Genomic DNA, 25,669 nt, shown 5'->3' with positions numbered 1-25,669 from the left:
AGAAAATAGCCTGTCATCCAGGCAGCTTTTTAGGAACATTATCTAGTGTTATGACATGCAACCAGTGAGATGATAAACTTGATTTCTCTTTAATACCTCTGTTACTTATTGGTACATCTAGGATGTAGGTGGTAGACTTGAATCTCTTCTGTTTTAACACACTGTAAAGGCAAAAAAAAAAGTATTTTTTAAATGGGATTGATTATAGCATAAGAGGTTCTGAAGTCTTGCCCACAGAATGCCACTTCACAGGTATCAGGGTGAGAAAAGCAAAATGCATTTGCCACTTGTCTCTGTAGATTCCCAGATGTGGGGTTTCATTTCAGATCCCATGTGCTGGAAGGCTGAGTGCCAGATCAGTGTCCTCTTAGCAGTAGAACCTGCTCTGTCTGAGCAATCTGTTGTGCCTGGACAGCTCTCACAGGGCTCCTCACCTTTATGCAGAGGGAAGTGGGAACCAGAGGAGGCTGGAAGGTGATTCTTTGAGTGCTCAGCACTCTCCTGCATCATTAGGCAGCTGAAATACCCTTGTGATGGCTACAGGGGAGACTCTCCACAGGGCTGGCCACAGGTGTTTGTAATTGAAAGTCTCTGCTGCATTTGCATGGGGTTTCTCAAGCTTACTTTGGAAATGGTCCTTTCAAGGTTTTGGAGAATCACAGAAAGGCTTGGGTTGGACGGGACCTTAAAGCCCATATAGTTCCACTCCCCTGCTATGGGCAGGGACACCTTCCACTAGACCAGGCTGCTCAAGGCTCCATCCAACCTGGCCTTGAGCACTTCCAGGGATGGGGCATCCACAGCTTCTCTGGGAAGAAGAGAAGCGTCTTCCTGTGCCTCACCACCCTCACTCTCTAGTAAAGACTTTCTTCCTAACATCTAATCTAAATCTCTCTTCTTTCAGTTTGAAACCCTTGTTCCTTCTTGTCCTATCACTGTATAAAATCTATCTCTTTTATAAGACCCCTGTAAGTATTGGAGGGTCACACAGATCTCCATGGGGCCTTCTCTTCTCCAATCTGAACAGGTCCTGCTTTCTAAACCTTTCCTGAGGGGCTCCAGCCCTTGGAGAGCTTTCATGGCTGTCCTCTAGATCCTAACAGGTCCCTGTCTCTCTTGGGCTGAAACCAGGACATACTCCCCACTAGTTGTGTAGTTTACATGGTCCCAAGGCTCAGGCACAGGGTGAGGTGTTTATTTACACACCTCTATCCAAGATTCATCTAAGCCTGTGACAAAACTGTCCTTCTGCAGAAATGCTGGGAAGCAGGAAAAAAGGTACCATTTGGAGAAGGAAAGCAAACTGCTATTTACTTTTGTAGTGCAGTACTGTTTTCAGGAAGTGTTCTGAACATTTTAGTGCAATAAATAAAAGAAATAGAGCTAATAGGTTGCCTTGGATCTCTGTTATGAAGAGAGAAATAATAAGCAGATCTCATATTCCAGGAGGCTGAACACATCAGATGTCAGCCTGACATAATGACATCTCTGCTGTGGGCTGCAACTGTCTGAGGGAGGAGTGCCTCCTACAAAGAGAGCAGCAACCAGGGAAACCCGTTCTTCATCTTTCAAAGAATTACACTGCTTAACAGACACATTTGTTTCCCATCATAATGTTATTGTAGTTTTCTGTACTGATTATTTTCCATGTTTAAATTGGGCTTTTATTTGTGTGTTAGCAGTCTGAATTTAGTGTCTCTTCCATGCCTGGGGTAAAAAGTGTATACCTTGCTTTTATAATACAGCCAATTCACCTCTCAGGTTTCAGACCAAATGCTCTTGCTGCAGGGTTGGAACTCATCTAAATTACTAATAAAATGATTTCAATCAAAATGAAATTGTCATAATGTAATTATATAATAATATATGTGTATAATATAAGTATTGGGAATAATACATATAAATTTGTGAGCTGTATGGTGGTAAATATCTTCCTCCTATTAAAGATGTGGACACACATGCACAGATAAATGACTGGCCCAGCAAAAATCTCTGCTGTTTTTCTAGGCAAACAATCCCAATGCAGCAGTCCAGTGGAAAATCATTTGTTAACTAGAATTCAGAACAGTCACTGTAGCTGCTGGGAGGGTTATGCTGACAAGGATCAAGATCAGTAGTTTATCTACAGTTTGTCTAAATTTGTCTAAATTCCTGAATAATTTCAATGTGATTCAATTGTGTAAGGCAATTAAATGTGACATTCCATGGGCAGAGAGCACAGTCTGTGTGTCTTCAGTAGGTTTAAAATGAGCCTTAAAGCCTTTATAAGGCTTGGTGTGTAGGAAGTCTCTAGAATGGCTAGAGGCATGAATTGAATGACTGTAAATAAACTGTGGCATGAAAACTTTCACTAGTGCTCAGGGAGGAGAGAAAATGCTGATGAATGTTGAAATCATAACATTTGAATGCAGGAGGTAGCTCCTGCCTGACACACACAGGGCTGGAGCTGAGAAAACCTGATTAATTCAGCCAGCACAATGAGGGAGAAGCCTGACTCTGACACTGCCATTAAATAGGAAAAAATTTGACAGGTAAGTCAAGTTATGCTATATGTTTTTTTCATCACTGTTGTACATTTCTGAGGAGCTGCTGCCCTGGTGCCTTCTCTGCAGATGTGGTTCTGCAACATCAGGGGACACCACGATTTTCTCAGGTCTGCCCCATGAGCCCGCTGGAAAACTGAATCCTCTTCTGATTTCCAGTCCCTATTTCTTGGACAATGGGAAGCAGACTCAACAATAATAATGGCAAGATAACTGTAGCCATGATCCTGGAGGTCTGGGAAGTTCCCAGGCTTGGTTGCTGTTTCTCCCTTATTTTCTGATGGGCCTGACTTCATTCTGTTGTCTGTTTGTTGCTGTGTAGTGCTAGGCTAGGATTGTGTACCCCAAGACAAGAAATGGAAACATGCTTCTGTCTCTCTCTCATGCTCTTGCCTTACTTTTTACCTCCTCCCACCCCCACTAAGTATTCACATCTGTCCCTTGTGCTATGCATGCCACAGATTTCAAAACCTGCCCCATGGAATCTCCATCGCTGATGTAATGAGGGAATGCTGCTGTGTGGATACAACTTTTCCTACAGCAATTGTATAGCAACTGGGAGCCTTAAAGGCATCATCTGAGACTTGTACTGGTTCAGATGGGATCAAAATCTGTCACCAGCCTCTGAAAGAGTAGCTGAGAAAGAGACTTGGCTAGTTGCTGACTGCCAGCCCTATTGCAGTCATGGGGCTTCTCGCAGGCTGTTGGCAGTTGTGCAGCTCCTGCAGAGAGTGACTGTGCTCTGCGATGAAGTGGAAAGCCTTTCTCAGATGGGGGGGGTCCTTATCACCTCCTTAGCAGCTGCACCAGTGCAGTCCAATGGGCTCTCTAAACAGTCCTGCTTCTTTGAAGTCTTCCCTGTTTTGTTGTTTGCTTGGGTTATTTCTATTTCTATTGCTATTTCTTTCAACAGCAGCATGAAGCTTTATCTGCTCAGCAGGATACTATCCAGAGCAATTCCTAAGTATCAGAGTCTAGCTAGTGTGGATGGCACTAATGGAAGAGGGTGCAGATGTGCCAAGAAACTTTGTGGCCAGAGTGCCTTTTTTTGAATAGATCTTTTTTGTGTGAATTGATAAGTAGCTTTGGCTTGCAAGTGAGTATAAATATAAACTGCAGAGTGTTGAGAAATATGCATGTAGTGTCAATGTCTGTGGAAAAATGAGGTGGAGCCCAGCTGTTCTGTAGTAATTTCCAAATACTGTATGCTGAGGCTTTTGCTCTTTCAGTTTAAAAAGCTTTGCAAGGAGAAAGGGAGAGCCCAGGGTAATGGACTTTCTTCAAATGCTGGCACTTCAAATAGTCCCCTTTATTTCTCTGTATGAGGTATACATAGGTTTGAGGTGAGGCATTGTAGCCCAGAAACTGAGCTGTGAATAGGAAATGTTAATTTCACATCCATAGGGGAAAAAAATACTAAGGATAAGAAAATATGGTATTTGGTAATGGTAGGCAGGTAATGCAATATGCATGGCCTATGCAGTTATAATCAAGGGACTATTCTGTCAAGTACTGTATAATCAAGTAAAAAGAGACAATCCATCTTTCATAAGACTAAAGGATAAAAAGGTAGAAGAATTATCCTAACTTTTTATAAGGATAAATACAAATGTTGGACAAATTACCTATTTGGTAGGGCTTGGGAGTTGTGTGTGCATTTTCATTAGTTGGAACTTAGGTTGCTTGAGTGGGAACAACACTCTCTCTAAACAAAGCAGATATTTAAAGCTTAAAATAAAGTAGTCTTAGAAGTCAGAGACAAGTGGAGTTATGAGCTGAAGCAAGAAATCAAGTTTAATTGGTGTCATCTAGAGTGCCAAAAAGTGCATTTCATCTTCATCATCAATAGAGAATGAAAGAAAAGTAAAAGGCAGTCCGAACATATTTTAAACAAAATAATTATTTGGGGTCTTTGCAAAGTGTGACTTCACTGGATTTGTTGTGTTCCCACATCTTGGTTTTCTGGACTCTGAAATCTCAGTAATGAGCTGTTTACTGACATTATTTTCAATTAGACCATTTCTCCTTGAGTAGCAAATGTTATTCTGTTAAACTGATTTAGTTTCAGGATTGTTTTTCCCTACTGACAAAAGTCAGGTGTTTATAGGCAGGACTGACAGTTCTAGCAAAAACCCCTATATCACTGCAGCTTGCAAAACATGTTTTTTTTTTTATTTTTTCTATTTAAAAAGAGGTGGCAGAAAAATGCAAAATTAGATTGAAAGAAAACAGTCTGTTTCTAAAAGCCTTTTCTGGGACTTTTTCATAATGTACCCTAAAAATCAGGGGAATACAGTAAATGTTGTGACTGGAAATTTTACTGCATTTTGTGCTGACAGAGCAATCATACATTTTCTGCCTCCATTCCCTTACTTATCCTTCCAGCCTGTCAGGAAAATCCAAGCTGGTTCAAAACAGCAAGATGCAAGTTCTCAGCTCAGTTACATACTTTCTTTGGCAGTGTATGTATTCTCTGGGCAAAATATGGAAAAAAAACCCTGTTTTATTGTAGACAAGTGTGTCTTAGAAATAATTTGGCCTTTTAATAGTTTGGATGCAGAGATTAAATTTTGAATTTTCTTTCTTCCAGTGTCAGCTTTTTCCTTCCTCACCTTCAGGCTATTGTGGACTCTGAAAGCACAGGTAAGTGGGGATGAATCAGAAAACAATGATTCAGTTCCTGTGCTAAGGCTGAGTTTGAGAAATTGAGTTTTCCTTAACTGTTTCTCAAGTTATAGCATGAGCAAAAGGCCAAGAGCCTTAAAATCTGCTAAAACTAAAATAGTTAACTCCTTACTATCTCTCTGGGATTAGGCATGTCATCTTAGTGTAACTCCCAAGGCTTTGGGGATAAGAGCATTTCCCTCATTTTTGGAGGATAAAGACTGAAATGCTGAAGGTCCATTGAAGTAAATTGACAAATTTAAGTCAAGTGAACATAAATCCGGATTTACCTCCTTGCCAAAAATAATCCCACCAGAGTCAATACTTGTAATTTATCAGTTAGAAGTGCTGCTGCTGTTGTCCCCACTTCCTCAGGTTAGTGGCACAGTGGTTTCTTGGGGTGAGAGGTTCTGTGCTGTCTGGACATTCAGTGTAGGTCTCCCTCCCCATGTCACCCTACACAACTGGTCTCCAGATTAAGAGGATTTCTATTGTAACAATAAAAGCTCTACTTTAACAAAAAACCTCTTGAGTGGGAGCCTGCTGAAATTTATAACCCTTATGTGCTGAGGATGCTTTTATTTCTTGTGATCTGTTTTTCAATGTGAAAACCTGGAATGGGAAAGGACACTGGCTGACATTGACATTACAAATTTAATTATTCTGGGACTTGCTATTGTTTCTCTTCTTCTAAATCATAGAGCTGTCATTGCTCGGTTGGGTGTAGTAAATAGTTCTGTGGCTCTGCAGCCGTGCATGTCTGCTCTGACTCATAAATTGCAAAGGAAAAATTGAAATGGGTGAATATATTTAAATATCCATTCATTAGAGCTAACTTTAAAAATTAGAATTTTTTCTGAATAATCACAGAGTATTAATGTATATCTATCATGATGGGTGTGTTGATGAGGAGGCACTTAACTCTCATCAGGGATATTTTCCAACAATTACATCTTGTTTTGGCCCTTGCAGATGAAGTTGTTCTCCCTGCTCTGAGATAGAGCAACTGTCTGTTGGGATGATGCTTGCCTCAGCAAGGAGGGGTGGGAGGGGTTTTGCCACTCCCCACAGGTGTGGGATGTGGGGCTGGCAACACCCTTAAGGAGCTCCTATCTGGCAGAAAGCAGAGAACCCTTCTCTGCAGCACGGGGCTGCAGGAGCCTGGGGAAGAGAGAGCTCAGGGGCTTGGAACAGCAGCCTTCCAAAACCTTGGTGCCTTGGGCAGTAAGGTGGTGTCTAAGACCTTGTGGGGTACAAAAGGAGCAAAACCTTTCATTGCATGAATATTCAAATTAACTCTTTTTAACTGTGGCTAAACAAACCCTCTCAATTACTAAAATACAGTAAAAAGAAAATACCAAAGAGAAAATAATGGGAGAGATGCTGGAATGAACGACAGGTTGTCAAAGAATAACTGAATCACCAGAGCTGTTTCTAACAATGAAGTTTGTTTTCAAAGACATGGAGGAAAGATTGGGAAAACAATGAATAACTTCTGGTAATGTTGAAGAATAAGAACCATGAATAAGACCATGTAGACAGCATGCCATGGTTTGAAGCACGGAGATCAGCATGTAGAGTCATTAGAAGCTGCTCTAATCTCTGTAGCCCTCACCTTTCCTTGGGGATAAGAGCATTTCCCTCATTTTTGGAGGATAAATGCTGAAGGTCCATTGAAGTAAATTGACAAATTTACTGCACTTGACAAATTTGGAACTGCACTTTTGTACAGGGGGTTGGAACAGCTCACTGTTCATAGTAAAATGTTGTGGTTTTCAGCAGTAGAAAGGTGAGGAGGATATTCCTTGAAGAGGATAAGAAGCAGTTAGTATCCTGAAAGGAGTGTTTTCCAAGAGAAAATTCTCAAATTACTACATCTACACAATTTAAGCAATATTTAAGGAGACATATAACAATAGTCTGTAAAGGTTACAAGGTTGCAAAATGAACAGAGGATAAGAATTTTATATGAAAGTACAAAGGATGTCAATCAGTACTTTGAAATTAAACAAGGGGAAATTAGTCTAAGTAGCTGCATAATCATGCCCTGTGATAGATTATGGATTCTTTTTAATTAAAAGTGCTGGAAGGGGAAAGAATTAGTTTGATTAATTTTCTAGTTTGGGTGAAGAATTAGGAAATTGTTGAATTGAAAATTACCTGTGTTATGGCTTGCCATGATTTAAACTTAAAAATTTTAGCTATTTCTAGACTTCTAAAAAGTTTAACAAAAGTGACCTGCATTATTCATAATTATTGAGATTTTGCACCTTTTTTAAGATTAATTGGGAGTGAGAAAACATCTCAAAAATGCATTTCCTTTCAATGATTTCATAATAGTTTTGCACTGTTATTCCTGGTGAATTATAACCCATATCCCTAGTAACATTTTTGTATTCTTTTCTGTTTTGATATGTGATTCAATATGCCTGACTCTGATCTCTTTCAGTCCCCTTTGTTTTCCCCTTGATCGGTGTTGTATGTCGTATTCATTCCGATTTTGGTTTTCATCATTAAAATGACATTTTTCATCTTCTGCTTCACTGCACTGTTGGGGACTTACCACTTCTTTTACTTGCCCTTTCTGTTCTTTCTCATGGCAAATGAAATAATTAATCAAATCAAAATTCCTGCCATAGTTACCTACAAATCCTGCATATGTAATCTGATTTGGAAAAGTGAGGTTTTGTGGCAGCGTGGAGACACCTTGGCATTCTTATAATGCTTAAGAGAAAACTGAGCATTTTCCCATTCCCATGTCCTTTGGAAAAAGTATTTCATGGCATATTCTCAGCCACTGGAGTGGAGGGGTCTGTGGCACTTTGGCTGAAGATCTGTTGTTTTACTTTCTGGAGAGACTTGTAAGTAAATGAATGTAAGAGTAGAGTTTATCAAACCACATCTACTTGAATGAAAAAAGGGAAATCAGCTCTTCTGAGAAGGATCTTTTGGGTGCTGTTCTCTGTCAGAAATGTTCTACAGAAGGTAAGTGCTCCTTTTTTAACAAGGATCAATCTCCTAAAATCTCAGTGACTGTAAGTCTGTACAAACTGGTTGTCTGATGGCACAGCAGAACTCTGTTGGCTGTTTTCAATATCTCCAATGACATACTCCAAAACTCATCACAATTTTCTGGATTACTTCCTCCTGGTGTGAAAACTGAAGGCAAGCAAAAAATTAAGACACTACCACAAAGAAAATTTGAATCTATTGTGAAAATACCTATCATCATTCTGTCCTTATGCTTCAGATCTCTCCCTGTGGTTGTCTCAATTAAACCCCAAATTCCAGAAATAAATCCTTTATTATAACATTTCAAAGATTTTTTTTAAAAATTGAACTAAACCATAGTGCATCTGTAAATCTGAGAAAATTTTGGTGAGTTATTGAAACTTTTTCTCATGTTCATAGGAAATTAACAAACTCACTGTCAGTTTTTCTAATTAAGGAGAAATTTAAATCAACACATTAAAGCTGAAGAATTTTTATAGCCATTTTGATTGATTCAGTTGCAACTCATTACAGGGTAATATATTGTTCTGTAACAGAATTCATTACAGAAAACTGTTACAAGGTTATGGGCTATTTTACAAAAAACCTGTACTAATTGGTTGAAAAGGCTTGGTTTAATCTATGTATTAGTGCACATAAACTGAGAAAAAGAGTTAAGTGAAGCATAGAAGCAGACTTTGAAACTGCAGTAGTATGAAGAAACATAATAGAACAGGATATTAAATAATCAGATATATAATATCTAGAAGAAATTTAATTTTTTTTAATTGCCCAAGTAGCACTTTAGGTCAAATAATTAACAATATTCTAAAAGGATTAGTCTGACACTGTGTTCCAGTTCATAAATGACACAATTTACTGTTTCATAGCTTACATATTTTCTTAGGTGAGATAACAGTTAATTTTCACGTCTTCCATACAAATCCTTATATTCATTGACCAGAGAAATGAATGTCTTGCCTTAGGGATTGTCTAAATTTTATATACCTGAATGAGTCAACAGTGAGGTTTTTTTCACATCTGTTTTCTGTCTTGGTGTTTCAAAGGGGAAATAACAGCTCTTCTGGATCTCCAAGTCAATTTACTGCAGGTCACATCCTGCCATAAGTAGCTCTTGGCCTTTGGAAACCTCATTGTATGTGTTTATTATCGACTTCATGGAATTATTTGCAGCCTGCCCTACCTCTCACACTCACTGTGAGCATGTTTGGGAGCATAAACTCACAAGGCATGTGACAGTTTTATACTGAAATGAGCACCACTTTGGAGCTATCTCGTGCCTTACCTGTGTGATATTATTTGTGACCGTTGTTCTCCATGGTGCTGCAACAGACCCCGGAGGAACTGCAGGGACTTGATGCCTGATCTTCCAAAGAGCACAGCAAGTACTTGCACACATCAATAATGGACAAATTTTTATGTTCTACATGAAGGAAATGGAGAGCAATGGGAGTTATTCATGCCAAGTGCATTGAATCTGTGGCCCAGTGATGGAAGATACTTACGTGGGAAATGAACAGTTCTGTAGTCCTGGTTTATAGTCAGTTGCCAGGTAACTGCTTTCAGAGAATCAGCAGAAAAAGTATATTTTCTTAATATCTATTGAGTAGATAATTATTTTAGCTTTACAAGGAGCTAGTTTATATTTCCACTGATTACTACCACATAGTGCACTAAGCAAGGTCTTCCCCCATACATGAGCTGTGAAGAGTCAGTATTTTAAGTATAGGATATGTGAACATGACTTAAAATAATTATTAAATATTTATTGTTGTATTCTACCTCTCACCAAGCAGGAATACTGAAGCTGGGAAGAAAATCCACAGGATTTCCCTCTCTCTCCTTTTTGCTTTTCTCCTCCTATTGTTTTGCTCTCTCCGTTTTCCTCCTGTCCCAGCTGTACACTCCATAATGGTGAAATGGTGAGAAACAGAAAAATTGCTGGAGGAAACGCCAGAAGTACAGGACTCAGGAGCAAAGGCTACAGATTTCCCAGACTTTTCTTAGGCTTCATAACAATCACGGTTAGAAATACCAAGCCACATATGAAGAAGGTGCAACTGTGGAATGTAACAGTCCTAAAGGCGTAAATGATTGTGTCAAGTATGTGAGTGATAGAGGAGGAGCTTACATCACTGGTTTTTGAGTAATTTTCTGTTTTCATTCAGTATGCAGAACCCTGTCAAATGAACTCAAGACTGTGGATAAACTTTTTGCTTTCCTTACTTACTTTCAACAGGCTGATGAGAAGTCATCCTCCCACACCCAGAGGCCATGGGCTGTGAACCAGTTTACTCTGGAGCTTACAGAGAGACTCCTTTAGAAAGTAATCCAGTTCAGGAGCTTTAGCCATTAACTTTTGCTGGACTGATGCCCCTCAGAGCAATTCCATGTTCTATTCAATGAAGGGAAAAACAACCCCAAAATATATCCACTGGTGTCTTTTATTAAGTTATGCAAAATACAGTATTAATTATGACACTGCATGCATTTTAGACAATATAAATGCAAGCCTACAGAAAATGTGACAAAGAAACCCTCAATTACTTTTGAGGTAGTATACAAGGAAAAATATGAAAGCAGAAACACAGTGGATTAAAAGAACAAAATATTAGTATCACTTTGTGCATACATTAGTCACTCATAAATACATTTGTATGAAATAACTTAAGATACAATTCCATTCTTGTTAAAAAATATACTTCTTCAAATTCACCATTCTTGTTTGTTTTGATTTCACATGACATTTTATGGTATTTTATCAGGTGGGTTTATTTTTTTTTGTCACTGTCATCATGATTTTACCCTTTTCCTCCAAGAATTTAGGCACAGATGGCCTCATGCACAAAAATAAATAAGAAACCTGCTTGAAGGGAAAAGAATTCTGCTGAAATAGCTTACGATAGTCTAATAAATACATTTTTGTTTATAAAAATATTTCAGGTTTATAAAAGAGGGGAGGGGACAGTCTCCCATGTGGAAAGGATGTCAAGTGAAAAGTGCTGTATAACATTTTTGAAGAGATTTTGTTTTAAACATATAGTACCGTTATGAATATATATTTTATAGTAATCCTGTTTCTTAGAACCTTATTGTTCTCTAGAAGTATCAAATGCTCTTTTCTTCCTTTTGTTTGCTGTCTTATTGCCATTTGGGGAGATGCCTAGTTCAGAAGGGTTCCGTATAACTGTGCTTTTGTAAGGCTGTCCTTCCGACTCAGACCAGTGCTCCCAGTCCTCTGGAACTGCGGCTGTTTGCTGTGAACACCCGAATGGCTTCCTTGATCCATGGAAGACTGGTGGATTTCTGGAGCCTCCACTGAACTGTGATTGAGTGACTCTGCTGAGCTGTTGGGGCTCACGTCCACGTATTCTCTTTTCAATACTGGGCTATTTTCGATGTTTTTGCTACTGCATAACTGGACAGTGATCCTTTCGTTTTTTTGGTCTCTTGATTCTTTTGTTTTGTAAGTGGGCAATTTGTCCTGTTTACAGCTTGTGCTGATGTCAATGTTCAGGCCACTGTCTGTTCTCAGGAAGCAAGAATCCACAAGTCTGCTTTGGCAGATGTCGTCTCCCTCTGAACAGCTGTCTGCTTTGTAACTAGCATAGATGGGGCTTGTTCGGCTGTCCCCCTTCTTGATGGGGCTGCTGTAGTACTGCTCTGAGAAACTGCAGGGCGACAGCCTGCCAGCGTTCCTGTAGGAGTACGCTCCAATGTCCTCCACGCTCAGCTGCCTCCATCGCCCTGGCAAGTCTTCTTCTGAAAGGTGGGTGCTCCTGCACTCATTCCTCATTTTCTGGTTTGCCAAAGCCTGCTGTGGTGTTATGGCTGAGAAATGAAAAGGTTCGTTTGCATATGGAGGCAGAGTCCTGGTAAAAGTGGGTGAGTTCTCGTTGTCGTCAGCAAGCTCCATGTGCTGCGCGGGTTTGGGCTTGGCAAACCTGGGGCTTCCCTGATGCTCGTAACCCGCGGGTGACTTCCTTTCAAACAGCTCCTCTCGGTTGCTCATGTAGATCGCTTGCTGGGAGGCTGTCAGAGTGTTGGCTTGGGCGTTCTCCTTCTCCTCAGACGTGACGCTGAAGCTGGAGTAGGAGCTGGAGGTTGGCAGAGAGGTAATGTACTCTGGGAAGGCTTCGTGGGAGAAGCTGGAATGGAAACCGTCTTCTTCCACAGTGCTGTCCGTGGAGTTTTGGGACCGCAGGAACCCCACATCTTTGACCTGTGTGTCCACACTCTGCCGCCTCTCCCTCCTCCTCTCCTCGGGGCAGTAAAGGGCCGTGTCACTGCAGTAGATGTCGGACTTGTACTGGGGTCTTTGTCCGACTTTTCCAGCAGAGTCCTGAAAATTGAGATCCCTCGTAGACGGGCTTGACAAGTGTGAGGACAAGCTGTGTGGGTCTGGTTTTTCCAGTACTTTGGCAATGACGCAAGTGGGTATGGTGTCAGCATAAGAAGTGTGGCACAAGGGGACAGAAAGGCTGCACCCGTGCTTTTCCAGGTGGATGCTGACTCTTTCTTGAAAGTCTGTTGGCAACTGCAACATAAAGAGATGGCAAGGAGAAAAGGGTACGTGTCAATAGAGGTGTCAGATGAGTGCTGGTTATGACATTACATAGATCACCATACCTGGTTCTTTGTGACGGCCACAATTTTTGTGCATTTCTGGAAACAAATGTAATCAAATGAATTTTGTTTGTTTACTTAACGTTTGTACATCTTCATCTGCTTTCGCTCACGGATAACACTGTGAAACTGAAAGGTTTCCTTCCAAATTAATTCAGGTTGGATAGGAATGATCATAGAATTGCACAGGTCAGAAGAGGCTTCTACACTCATCAAGTCCAGCCATTAACCCAGCACTTCCAGGTTTATTTTACTGATGTAAATAAAGTATGTAGTAAACAACAATCTTAAAAAGGCAGGTAGGGAATTACAGTCTACAGCAACACTTTCCAGACTGTGTGCTTGGGTGTGATTTGCAGTTGGAGTGTGGGTGTGCAGAGGTCTCTGCGGAGGTGAGGAAGCGGGAAGAGATCATATCTATTCTGTTCTTCTTTTGTCTTTCCTCAAGCTCATCTTGCCTACAACCCCATGCCAAATTGGCTCCTGCCCTCCAGCATCACCTTTGATAAACAATGCTGTTTGAAGATGCAGAAAAGCTGACTGACACTTCTAGAAGTGGTGCTGGCTGCTGTGACAGGATTATTCCTGTGCTGGGAAGAAGCAGATCAAGCTGGCTTCCTTGCCCCTTCAGTCGGACACTGCTTGTCAGATCAACCCTCCACATAAGCCTCAACATGTCCTGACACACTGGCAGAAAAAAACATTAAGACCTGAACTGTGATTCCTGTGACAGAATTAATCAGTAAATCTGTTGTGTATCAGAAATCCTATAGGGTTTACTTTTTTTTAGAAAGTCAGGACCAGGGCTGTGGATGGTGGTTTCACCTGCCATTCTGTCATGTGGACCAGGAGAGAGAGATGACGTTCCTTGGTGAAGCTTACTCAGGTATCACCAAGCACACTTTCCTGTCAAATATTGTCTGCCTTGCTCACTTGAGATCTCTAACAATGATCAGAAAGCAATATGAGAGAGGTTCTCCCTCTGTATTTCTTGCTGGAAATCAGTATTCATGTTTGGAATAAGTTTTGAGTTTGTGATTGTGTTAGCTCCTTTGATATTCCTGTTGATTTATGCCACTTGGGAATTAATCCCTTCAGTTCTGGGCTGAACTGTGATTTACTCAGCACTTTCTTTTTATAACTAGAAATCAAGATCCTCTTTACAAAATAATCAGTGGTTAACATTATGACCTTAGCCATCTCACTTCCTCCTTAAATTTGTTCCTCTAGAGGAGAGAACACTACAAATACTGGTAGTTTTTGACAAAGGAAATTTAAGGTGCCTGCTCCTTGTCATGGCCTCACATTTTTTAAGATATGGAGATCCTCTTTTAATTTCATTGGGAAGTTTTTTAAGCTGGTTTAACCCCCAAACCTCACTGTGTTCAGAACATGGCATGTAGTGAAATGACATTCCTGTTATTTGTAGTAGGATGAGTGTTTTTGCAACCAACGGACTTTCCAGGATATTTTGGATTAATCATTATGTTGGTAATTAACTCATATGTCCTTCACTGGAAATAAATGATATTGCCAGTCTGCTGGCCGACAGCAACATTAGTCATAGTAAGTACAGATGCAACAAAGATTGACTAAATCTTTGGATTGTAAAATAGGTTGTAAAATAGGCCTGGTGTAAATTGCCATAGAAATGAGGAAAAGAAATACAGTTAATTTAATGTGAAAATGCTGTATGGGGCAGCTCTTATTTTAGTATCCTGTAGCACCCCTGTTTGATCTATTCTATACACGCTATCAAGATCATGAAATGTGATAAAAAGAACATTATTTTGTGGGCACTGGACTGGAAACTGGAATTACTAAAATGATACTGCTATCACATTGCTATATTTTACTACATTTTAGGTTTCTGGATAACATACAATAGTTTATCAGGCAATATTTGCATTGTAAAGAATTTATTGGCTGTGACAGCACATTCACACTTGCTAAATTAATAAATGCTTGGACTAATGAGTGGAGACTACTTATTTAACTCAGTATATGACAGTCTGGGAAATTGTGGGGAGGTCTCACATTTGTGATAGCTCTCTGCAAATAAACAATTAAATGCTTTAAAGGTCCTAATTAGATCAGGTAGGGTGCTTTCAAGTGTGAGTAATATAATGATAATTCCTCAATACAATTTGCTAAGGGAAGTCAGTCAACAGGAAAAAATAACAGGACCAAGATAATGGTTAATTTGGAAGTTCTGTCTCTGTTCCATAAAATCATTGTCTGGTGGACAGAAGAATCTTGCTCCCTCTTTATTTATCAGGGTTGTTCAGTGCTCTGAAGCCATCTACTCACTTAGAGAATGTTTGTACATTCCAAATTTAATTTTGCAATATTCCATTGCAGAATTGCACACGAGAGGTCATTTGGGGGCATGCTGACCTGATGGGACTGAAGAAGGAGAGGCTATTCTCTGTAACCTTCACTGAAGCAATATGTGTGGGGAAGGTGCTATTGCTTTGTGCAGGGCCTGGATCCCTAAAGATCTGTCTTCTTTACTAAGATAATATTTGCCTCCCCTTTAAGGAGCCTATTCCTCAAGCCTTGTTTCCTTGGAAGCGAGGATTATTAATTAAAGTTTACACCTTGGAAATCAATCATTCGGTGCTCTGGTTTCCTTAGAAAAAGATATTTGTTCTGGCAGTCCATTTTAAAATTTGGGTTTGGACACTAGCTGGACTGGAAAATAGCTTCAGGAGGAAAATTGATCATGTCAGAATCTCTGACGCCTGTGGCTTGTCATTTCCCTGCTCTCGCCCCACTGCTCCTGCACAGCATTTTGCATTCTGGAGTTCACAGCACTTCAGTGTTTTACAAAACCTTTGCTTTACAGGCAATCAGTGCAGGCCCATTCTAGTGGATAGGAAAGGTTTGGGGAAAGAAAACGCCTTCAAGTTCCACCATGGGTTGTGATTTAGTCAGCACCTTCCCTGAGTGCACAAACACCAGCAGGTGCATGAGGCCTCCTGTGGCTTAAAGGAGGGTGTGTGGTGGAATAAAAGCCTTAAGGGCAAAAAAATTCTGGAATTGATACACGCAAAATAACCTGTGTTCCATACAATATTTATGTAATTGAACAAATTTGGTCACATTACCTCTGAAAGTTTATGTGCCCTGTCATAGTTCTTGCTGCACTGGAGAAGCTGAGCAGCTAAATTGCAGTCCTTCCTGTAGAGCTCCTGGAAAAAAAAAAAAACAAAAAACAACCTCTTTAAAGTTTGCAAAGCGCTTGTGGCTTTCAGCCTTTCTCCCATGCCTGATCAATCTTTTCAAAATTCACTTTGGGGAGATTTGGAGCATACTTTAATTTCTAAACAAATTAAGATGCTTTGTTGTTCTTGCACAACCTAGAGATATTTCCTCCTTTGCTCTGTGAGGGCTGATAAAATTACTAAGAATAAACTTTTGAGACCTGTTATAACAGAACAGTAATCTGCATTTCAGAAGATGGATACTTACCATTAAGAACAGAATTTTATACTGTTAACATGCATGGTACTGTGAAGGCTAAAAACCATGATCTTTCAAGCAAAAAAGAAAATTTTTACTGGGTATTATCCAGATGAGCATTAAAATACAACTTTAGAAAATGCTAAAATAATCTTATGAGACTGTGAGAGAAATTAATTACAGAAATATACATTGTGTTGGTTTTAAAAAAGGGAGACTCTTTATCCTTTTGATATTTCTGGATGGTTCCTGGCTTCTTTAATATCTTGCAGAATGTAGCTATAAAAATATATTAAATCTCACTGCAAATATTTGATGCTGCAGAACAGAATATTTTCACTGGGCAAGAAATTACCGTGAGAATTCCACACAGGGAAGGAGAGAATTTAAGCAAGCTTCTTATACTATCTTGGTATTGAATGGCTCCCACAGCCAATTTAATGGGAAAATTCAGCACACAGATTTGCCCTTCACTTACATTTAATTTAGCACACATGACTGTGTAACTGTATCCTTCAACTGGTATCTCTGGCTCCCTGAAGGTAGGAGTTGTATTTTGATTTTTCCTTTTCCTTATCTAGCTGCATTAAAACAAAGGTTGGCTTCAGAAGTTGACTTTATAGGTGGGCAGAGATGAGGTATACAAAGCATGAAAGTGCTATGGGCACTGGGCTGTGTTAATCTGTAAAAATTAGTATGTGTTTGTAGACAAAAGGTGTGGAAAACTGATATAATTTGGATTTTCTCTGCTGTTAATATCATAATTTTATTGCATGCCAGTTTTTATGGCTACATCAATTCTCTTAAAAACGCTCAAAGAAATCTTCTGTGAAAAAGAAAGTTCCTCTGTTTTAAAGGAAAATTTTAAGGTATTCTGTAATAAGAGAAGCAACAAGATCTTCTTGTGAGTCTTTCAGTGATGGGGATAGTTGTCCTGTGAACATTAGTTCATATTTTTTCACATTCAAGGACCTTTAGACACTTTTGTTTTGTGATTTTTTTTCTCTGTCTTTGTGAGATTTTATACATGCCCCTTCTGCTTCAAATGTACTGTATTCATTTATGTGGATCTTAAATTTTATATTAGGACACACTATTTTCATTCCTGAAAAAGAACCCGAGATTTCAATTTAGAGGTAAAATCTGTTGCATGTGCATGTGACTTTGATATGTTGCATATACATTAAACCCAACATATATTGCTGCACAATGTATAGCACAGACAGGTACCCCGAGTCCCATATGGCATTTCCAGGCACACAAAAATGGTATCTCTCCAGAACCTAATCCTTTCTTCAAAAGCTCTGTGCCTCTCTTTCTGCTCAGTGGTTGTCATGGAGAGCACAAGAAGCATTTCTGACACTTTATTTTTAGCAGCTTTAAAAATTACTACAGAAAAATTACATGTGAGCTACATGTGCCACGTGTACCTTGTTCTCAACCTGCTGGGCCAAGCCATGTGACTGGAGTGACCTTCTCTCCTTTAATATTTGCCTGAATGGAAAACAGCATATCTGTGGCAACTAGAACAATAATTAATGCCAGAAGTGTTTCCCACAGTTTAAAATATGTTTTTGTATCGAAAGCATCATTTTACATTTCTGTCAGAAGAGAGACGGAAAATATAATTGAAGAAAGAAATATTGCTGAGATAAAAACTTTCTTCCCATGTAAGATTCGTCAGTTTATCACTTCTGTACTTACTAGGTATAATATTAGTGGTTTGTTTTGTAGTCCTTTATTTTAAAATTTGGAATATAACCTTTACTCTTATTAGTGATACTACACATAGTCATAGATTATCCTGAGCTGGAAGGGACCCACAAAGATCATCAAGTCCAACTCCTGGCCCTGCACAGCACTATCGCCAAGAGTCACACCCTGTGCCTGAGAGCATTGTACAAACACTGCCTGAGCTCTGTCAGGCTCGGTGCTGTGACCACTGCACTGGGGAGCTGTTCCAGTGCCCAACCACCCTCTGGGTGAAGAACCTTTTCCTGATATCCAACCTAAATCTCCCCTGACTTAATTTCATGCTATTTTCTCAAGACCTGCAAGGGCAGAACTTCGTCCATGAACCAACCTCAAGTCTGAAGGAGTGGTATTGTTATTTGATGCCTCTGGACATATTCTAGTGCTCAGAGTAAAACTATGAGTACTGAAAACACTTCAAATGTGGGTTCAAACCTGACTCCATGAAGTAGTATAAATGCATGCCTACTTAAGGAGAGAATTCTGCAACTTTCTTCCACCTCTATTTTAAATAAAAAAAAACTCCATTGATTTCAGATGTGCTTCCAAAACCTGGATGTAGCCCATTATTTTTACCACACTCTGTTACTTATAGCTGTTAGAATTATGAAGTAACTCTTTCAACTCAACTTCTATAAAAGTTAGGGGTCAGATTGGGAACTTTTTATTTCAGTTGGAAAGCTGTTAATTGCACAAGCAGAGTTCACATCAACAGGCATTTTAATGATATTAAATGCTCCCAGCTATGATTAAGAGTACATGTGAAATATGGGAAGATTGAACGTAAGATGCTGGAAAATAAGTGCTAACAGAAACATGTCTTCTGTAGATTAATTTTTTATTAAATGTGGAAGGAATGGCACAATAATGAACTAAATGCCTGCAATATTCCTCTCTTTGCTGTCTTTGTAGGTTTGTCTCAGGAAGGATTTAATGAGCTTGTTGCCAGCTGCACTACTCATGCCATTTTTCAGTAGTGTTTAATGAGATGGAGGGTGACAATTGCCAGAGCTGTTCCCTGTTTTGTCCCACACAGAGACAGGTACATTTTTACACACGAACAACTGCTGGGGATAGCCTGGCTCCTCCTCCCTGCAGGAGTGGTCTGAGTGGCCAGGCTGGGTCAGTCCTGCCTTCTGCTAGCAGAGCTGGCTTGTGTGGGGCTTTTGCTGAGCAAAGACTAAAAGATCAAAGAATTTCAGGAAATGTAGGGCTCTACTCTGTGCCAAAAATCCTTCTGATGAGTCCCCATTCCACACATCTGTCCCTGCAACAGCTCCGACCATGTGCTTGCACCAATTTGCTGTACTGATGGCAAAATCAATGTGGGAATATTGCCATTTATTAGAATATTTTTTCATCAGTTTCAGGCTACATATAAGGAATGAAATGAAAAGTCTCACCACAACCACATAGCATAAGGAGAGCTGGTTTTACAAAATGATGGGAACAAACCAACATGAATTTTAACTGTTGAGGTGACAGGTTACGCTTTATACAAACATAAAATACTATTCTATAATTTCATGGGAAGTGCAAGACCTAATTTGTTTCTGAATATAATCTCAAAATGAATAATTAAATACTTACATTGTCTTCTGACAACTTATCTATCGTCACCTTGGCTTCTATTAAGTGATTATTGAGTGCAATTATTTCATGGCTCAAAGCCCGTTTTTCCTCTTCGTAATGTTGACCCTGCATAGAAAATGGAGTGGTCAGTGTTTTTTCTACTGTCAGAATATTTCAGATAAAGGTCCACTATTTGCTGTCATTCTCAAATCCAGAGAAAAGCACAATAGACCAACATTTCTTTTTTCTTTCTTCCTGTCCCCCCCCCCCCCCCATTTATTTTCTCCATTATTTTGCTTAGGAGATGAGGTAAAGTTCTTTAGAACTATGGAAGTCAGACTGAGCTCATGTTAGGAACCTTCACAGAAGGCTCCAGTTAGCCTGTGCAAAAGCATTATATTGAGCATCAATCAACACATCCCTTCCTAGTCACAGGACAGGGTCTCTAACATGGAAGGCACTGGAACTGCTCTTTTACTACAAGAATGTTTCACTTATTCTATTATTTCCCATGCTCATAAGGAAGGAAGAACAATATTTAAAAAGAAAAGCAGTTGTGTTTGAGCCAATTTCATTTTAGCTGTTGACTGTTCTGGCAGATTTAAAAGCCCTGATTAAGGTTGTTCATTTCTCAAGGTGAATGTTTACCTGATTGCAGGGTTAGCACTCATTAGCAGAACACAATCCACTGTGGCATATCAGGAAAACAGTCTGATTCAAATTTCTTTCTGCCCACTAATTTAATCTTGTTACCAGTAGGATGTAACTCTTTATTAAAAATGCAAAGAGATCAGTGGAAATAATGAAATGCCAGTGGGTCTTTCCCACCTTTTGTTTCATTTTGATATGCAGTGCTTATTGTACTGCTTCTCATACCAAAAATCATTGTGTACCAGTCATTTATAACCCTGCCTCCAGCCTTACATTGGTGTTAAAAAGTATGGTAGCTTCTGGGTGCTCTGAAATCAAGGCATCTTCTGTGCACTCAGAGCTGCAACAAGAAGGTTTGAAAAATATCTTGAGGGTCTTTTAGATAGATACATTGCCAAAAGAGCAGAAAGTAGGGTAAACCCTAATATTTAGTTCACTATTTTGTTTAGTGAACTCAATTCAGTGACACATTCAGTCTCAGTGGAGCTGGGCAATAGGACAAGAGGCAACAGGTGGAAACTGGAACATGGGAAGTTCAATTGAATATGAGGAAGGAATTCTGTACTGTGAGGGTGGCTGAGCAGTGGAGCAGGGTGCCCATAGAGGCTGAGGAGATATTAAAAATCTCCCTGGACACAATTCTGAGTCAAGTGCTCCAGAGTACCCTATTTGAGCAGGGAGATTGGACTAGATCTCCAAGTGGATCTAGTGGATCCACTTCTAGTGAAGTGGTCCCTTCCAACCTCAACCATTCTGTGATTCTGTGAATGTCACTTCCCATTTTTAGTAGTGAAAGACTGAAATTTCCCAAATGCAATATTGCCAGGGTCACACAAAAATCTTCTATCAACACACACTTGACATTGTCAGCTAATTGACAGCAAGGGGAATTGGGTGTTTTCAAGTCTGAATGAATATCAAGGTTAATTATCCAGCTGCAAAGCACCAGCCTGTATTAAAGGAGGGTGATTAAACTGGAAGTGGCAGCTCTCATCCTAAGCTGCTATTTAAAGAAAAACACCTTCTCAAATGGTCTAAGCAAACCCACAGCTTGCTTTAAACTGTGCAGATATGATTGAAGTGTCTTTGTGAAGGTCTGGACTGGCCTATTTTAGTGTCAGTTTTCTGTGGACTGTCTGTTCCCTGCTGTTGCCAGCCCTCTGTCCTGACAGTCCAAGTCTGGAGGCTGGCTCAGGCTTGACACCTCTCCCCTCCTTGTTGTCATTGATCAGGCACTGCTGCCTAGAGATTTCCTCATGGAAGGCCAAAGTGCAGCTTTGAGAGCTTGCAAGGCTCCAACCTTAGTGATTTTAACCAGACATAGGGCTATGTTTTTTAATTAGGCAGATCAACGTGGTTTTATATGAGACCCTTAACTCTCATTGATTTTATAGTGAACTGAACAACCAGGCACTTTGTAAACCTCCTGGCCATCTGTGCACCTCTAAAAATGTGTCTCCTTTGGGACTGTGACTGAAGATTACATTTTCAGAGGTATTTAGCTGTGTAATGAGGTAGACAAGTGACTACCTAAGTACCTGCAAAAAATATGTCCCCTCAATTTTTGAAGTAATTTCATGCATTTGAAGGATCCAGGTCCGCTGAGTACAGACATAATCTTCCAAATAACCATTTGTATGGAAGATTTTATCAGTCCTTCTATGACAAGTTGTCATACCAGGACAGCTGATTTGTAGAACTCTGTTGCTCTAAATATCTCTGATCTTAGCAACTGTTGCTCTTGCCTAGCCAAATTGAACTTTACTCATTCTATTTTGCAGTTCAGGAGAGAATATCTGATCGAGGATTTATAGTTTTCAGGAGAAAAACTAATAAGGCAGCAGATTCAGGCATTGGAAGCACTACTTTCCACTGCATTTGAGTAATGCTGAATCTGGCTGAACTATGATTTCATTTTATTTCACTTATGATAACATTTGGATGATGTTTCCCAGACTTTGTATCTGCTCAAGTGTGACTTTAAAAGACATTCTATATTTATTGAACTGTAAAACTCATCTCAGTTCAAATTTATACTATACAGGTCAGCAGGTGGACACCAAAGTAATAAACACCTCAGTAGTGCCATGGAGAAGAGGAAATAAGAAGGAAAGGCCAGTCCCAATCTTCTCCACCATTATTAGTTCACTTCTTTCTCTTGAAATCAATGTCGTTAACAAGAGCAAAGAGTCTGTTTTAATGTGGCAAAATGAGGTAGCCTAAAGGTGGGCAGGACACTGAAATCCTTTGGCATATTGGCCACACCCTGTGTGTCCATCTTTGGAAGTTCAGGTCTTCAGCCAGACGTTTTTATGGTGCAGTGGTGGCAACAAGAGGACAAGGGCTTAATCCTGACACCACCTATGGGAGAGCAGTGCAGCTGGAAGAGACAGTATGGTAGTGTTGGATTGCTGGTCACTGGGGGCTGCAACTTTGAGCTCTCCACTTGCAGTCAAGCAATCTTTTTCAGCATCAGATTGTCAGAGAGGCATGAAAGGAGGATGGGAATCATATTATCAATGCTATGATCATGAGTTACAAATATAAATGCTTATTTTACTTGTAACCACTTTTGGCAGATCCCTCTATTTCTGGTAGCTTATAGAAGCTTGGTCCTCCTACTCTACCACAAGGCTGGTGACCCCTCCTCCCTCCTTTTGGCACTGCTTTCTGCTCTGCAGGTGCTAATACCCTGTCTCTCAAAACTCAGTAGTGAATTAAATCAGTGGTGTTATTGATATGCTTCAGCTGGGCTAAGATTTCCTGAAGTCCACTCCAAAATGCCAGAGCTACAGACTGCAGTGGTCTGAGTGGCTGGTGGATCCTTGTTCAGAAACCTTTGTTGGGTCAGCTCTGTGTATCTGCCCCCCTCATTCCCTTGACACAGAGCCAGCACACGAGAACACAGCTCTGTAGAGTCTGACTAACACAAGAGAACTACAGTCATGTGCCCACATCTGACTCAGATCAGATTTGTTCTGCTGGGTGAATCCAGCAGTCACAGCACCTAGGCTAAGGGCACCTTGCTCCTCTCCTGGATTTACCATGACCCTCAGTGCATCCTTATCAGATCTGAGGAAGGGACTGAATATCTGTTCTTCCCAAAGGAACCAAATTATATAATAAAATATATAATCTCTGTCTGGAACCTTAGGGCCTTTTTTATAATTTGCATCTATCACAGTGAAAACATCCCTCATATATTTATAGATCCATAAAAATATAAGTTGATGCTTTCAAAAGTGTTTGGTGCCATCTAGTCCCTACATCTGAAATCTGTGATATAAATGGGGTGAAAAGAATTTTGCTAGGTTGATTCAGTACGAAATAATTAATAGATAAGTGTATTTTTAAAAGTAACAAAAGTTGGATGAAAAGATCTGCTTATTTTGCATATTAGTGGATCCATAAAGGTTACTGCTCTAGTCCTCCAGCAGCAATGGGCAGGCTAAAAGTTCTCTCTCTGGTAATGTTTCAGTCTCCCTTCATTGCTTTCCAGCAGCTGGAGGGTGTCCTACCATGAAGCAGTGTCAGCCTATTAGTCAAGGCTTGGCTGCTTCCTGTGGTCTCTGCTGTCTTGAGGGAGCTCTGATATGTAGAGACCTCTGGAAAGCAGCCTCAGATTTGCAAATGGGAATTGCTGGTCTGTGGAAATGTCAGACTTTTCAAACTTGGCAAAGTAAATCTTAATGTTCCTGTAAGAACATTTCTGTGGATGCAATTTCAATACTACAGTGACAATAATGTAATGGTAGTATTGACCAGCAGGGTGTTAGTGGCCAGCAGTATTCCTTTGGAAATACTTCTTAATAAGTAATGCCCAAATGACAGACAGAAAGAGAGGGAGAGACTTTTTCTGTTACAAATACCACCAGAGTGATACTGGTATCCCATCCTGAATGCCTTGATAGAGGTTTACTACAGTGTTTTTAGATGAAGAATACAGGCAGAATTTTGTTCTTTTTTCGCTACTACTCTACTTGTCCAGGAGGAACATAACACTTTGACAGGAGACATTCCCCACCTTTGTGGACCAGTGTAACACTGTTAACTCAGTACTTTTCTCCTAGACCAGCAGTCACAATCTTTTCACTGCTTATGCTTTAAGGTATCTGCTAAGAAAATGCAGGGGGTTGACTGTTCTGTGGATTGTAGTCAGCAAACCAGAGCTGACTGTACAAGTGGGGACATACTTTCAAAACAAACTCTGTATGTTTTATGGTGATATTTTATAACTTCATTGAAATCATCTTATGAAAGACAAAACTGAGCAGCTGAAGATGACAAACTGGGAGGAGTGGCTGGAAGAGCAGCTGCCCTCCACAGGGACCTCACAGGCTGGAGAAATGGCCTGACAGAAACTTCATGAATTTCAACAAGGAGAGGTACAAAATCCTGCACCTGGGGAGGAACAGCCCCTTGCACCAATGCATGCCGCCCAGCATATCCTACAGCTTTTAGGAAAAGGATTGGGAGGTCCTGGTGGATACCATGTTGAACACAAGGCACCAGTGTGTTTCCTTGCTGCAAAGAAGGCCAAAGGTACCCCTGGGCTGCATTAGGCAGTGTTGCCAGCATGTTGAGGGAGATGATTCTTCCCTTCAGCACTGCTGTGGCCACACCCAGAGTACTGTGTCCAGTTCAGGCTTCTCAGTACAGGTGGATAAAGACTTTACTGGAGAGAGCCTATGGCCATACTGGAGAGAGTCTTAGAAATGGCCAGGAAGATGATTAAGGGATTGGAGCATCATTTTTCTGAGGAAACACTGAGAGAGCTGGGACTGTTTAGCCTGGAGAAAACACAGCTTGAGTGGGATCTAATCAAATGTGGACACATATCCAAAGGGAGGGTGCAAAGAGGACAGAGCCAGGCTCTCTTCAGAGGTGCCCAGTGACAGGACAAGAAGCAATGGGCACAATACCAGTGGCACAATACACGAAACTTCAGCAGTGCCATCTGAACATAGAAAACTCTTAAACTGTTGAGGGTGACTGAGCACTGAAAAAGTTTCCCCAGAGATATTGTGGAGTTTCCACTCCTGGAGATACTAAAAAATTGTCTGGACATGGTCCTTGATGACCTGCTGCAGGTGTTTGAGCAGGGAGTTTGAAGCAGATGATGCCCAGATATCCCTTCAAACCTCAACCATTCTGTCCTTCTCTGACTTCTGTAGTGCATGGCTACCACATCTCACTGGACTGCTGTGATCACTGGGGTGGTTATGATATGATAGTTTAAATTTCTGTTATTAGGAAATGCTGATATTTGCATATAAGTAAGTGCTCTTATTTTTATGGAGAGATGATTTAATAAATGATGAATACATCTCTAGATCCTAATAAAATTGAGAACAAGTGGAATATGCATAGACTGTGGTACAAGT

General features: G+C 40.2%; 1 protein-coding gene across 3 annotated transcripts in view; it reads right to left on the bottom strand.

Annotated features, from left to right (window-relative positions):
* Positions 1–10,645: 10,645 nt before the first annotated feature.
* Positions 10,646–25,669, bottom strand: part of BEGAIN (brain enriched guanylate kinase associated) — a 149,543-nt gene continuing 134,519 nt past the window's right edge. For all 3 annotated transcript variants that reach the window (XM_053980011.1, XM_053980012.1, XM_053980013.1), the window contains 3 exons: positions 19,653–19,760; positions 15,956–16,039; positions 10,646–12,756 (listed from right to left, as the gene is read on the bottom strand). In XM_053980011.1, coding sequence (XP_053835986.1) covers positions 11,383–12,756; positions 15,956–16,039; positions 19,653–19,760 — 1,566 coding nt within the window. In that variant the 3' untranslated portion in view covers positions 10,646–11,382. The remainder of the gene's footprint in view (positions 12,757–15,955; positions 16,040–19,652; positions 19,761–25,669) is intronic.

The sequence above is a fragment of the Vidua macroura genome, chromosome 6 (assembly GCF_024509145.1).
Source record: "Vidua macroura isolate BioBank_ID:100142 chromosome 6, ASM2450914v1, whole genome shotgun sequence".
NCBI classification, from domain to species: Eukaryota; Metazoa; Chordata; class Aves; order Passeriformes; family Viduidae; genus Vidua; species Vidua macroura.
The sequence above is the reverse complement of the archived record's forward strand: the minus strand, read 5'-3'. Positions and strand labels throughout refer to the sequence as shown.